At 40.6% G+C, this 1188-nt stretch overlaps 1 protein-coding gene across 1 annotated transcript in view; it reads right to left on the minus strand.

Annotated features, from left to right (window-relative positions):
* Positions 1 to 1182, minus strand: part of LOC111380947 (protein NLP5-like) — a 14943-nt gene extending 13761 nt beyond the window's left edge. Inside the window, exons 1-3 of the mRNA XM_023004623.1 lie at positions 1137 to 1182; positions 964 to 1011; positions 5 to 881 (exon numbers count right to left, since the gene is read on the minus strand). Of these exons, the coding sequence (XP_022860391.1) occupies positions 5 to 881; positions 964 to 1011; positions 1137 to 1181 (970 nt within the window). The 5' untranslated portion in view covers position 1182. The remainder of the gene's footprint in view (positions 1 to 4; positions 882 to 963; positions 1012 to 1136) is intronic.
* Between the last annotated feature and the right edge of the window lie 6 nt (positions 1183 to 1188).

The raw sequence follows: 1188 nt of genomic DNA on the forward strand, positions 1-1188 counted from the left end.
AGACGTTTTGCGGCATCATTCAGGCTCCCAGCAAAGTATTGCCGAAGAACTTGCAAGGTAATAGTTTTCTCAGCTTTTTTCCGTCTTCGCTCTCCAGGTTTACTTGTGCTCGGTGAGCTATCATCAAAGGCAAAACCCGCTCTTGAACTAGAATCCGGTTGATCTCGACTGAACCGTGACAATATTTCATCTAGGATCTCTCTTGGTTTTCCATTCCAGGATATTATATCATGAGAAGGTCTCAGAGAATGCATTTGGTCCACCTGTGGAGTTTCTTCACTAGATCTAGTTACTGGAGGATTTGCAACTTCATAAATTGGAGAAATAGATTCGTCCTGCAACTCTTCTTCCATAACAACTCGTAAGGTGCGGCAAACTTTTTGTATAACATTAGACAGCAAAGTGAGAATTTCCTTTTGTCCTTCAGGATCCCTACAATCCTTAGGCAAAAAGAACTCCAAAACAAAGTCAGACGAACCAGTACAGATACTCCGAAGACGTATAGCAACAGCAGCACAAAGACCAAAAATCTTTGCATGATGAGAAAGAGGATACTCAGTCTTACTATAAGAAGTTACATCAGATGAGAAACAAGGTTGGTTAGTCGTAAATGCTCTACCGACAATGCCTTGACCTTTTAACAAGTGGTGCTCAGAGCAAGCTTCAGAAAAATCCCGAGTACTGGGATCAGCTATGTAGCAAGCAGAATCGACAGTGGAAACACAATGGAGCAAGTTCTCATCCGAGTGCCGATTCCCCCATTTGCCGTGTAGGACGCATGGCACCCATGTCTGAGCCAAAGGCAATCTATGTGTTTCACAAGCAGATCTCAAAACCTCCAATATTTCGGGTAATGCAGCTTGATAAGATAAATCACATGTCTGCAAAGAACCAGACACGTTAATTTGGAAAAATTTTCAACTTCTGTGGAGAAATGATATTGTGCAGATTCTATCTGATTACCTTGATGTTCTGCAGACTTGAAACTTCAGAGCTCCTGAGATCAACAGCCTATAAGAAAGCAAGTTTCTTTAACTCAAATTTTAGCAAGAAATCCTACTGTATTCATTGAGATCTGTCCGATTTCCCTAATAAAAATAAATTTAAGAACTTGTGAAAATGAGCAAAAAACAAACCTCGAGAGCTTTGCATACACTTTCAATCTCTGCACTATACTTCATCTTTTCC

The sequence above is a fragment of the Olea europaea genome, unplaced genomic scaffold, assembly GCF_002742605.1.
Source record: "Olea europaea var. sylvestris unplaced genomic scaffold, O_europaea_v1 scaffold2234, whole genome shotgun sequence".
NCBI lineage: Eukaryota > Viridiplantae > Streptophyta > Magnoliopsida > Lamiales > Oleaceae > Olea > Olea europaea.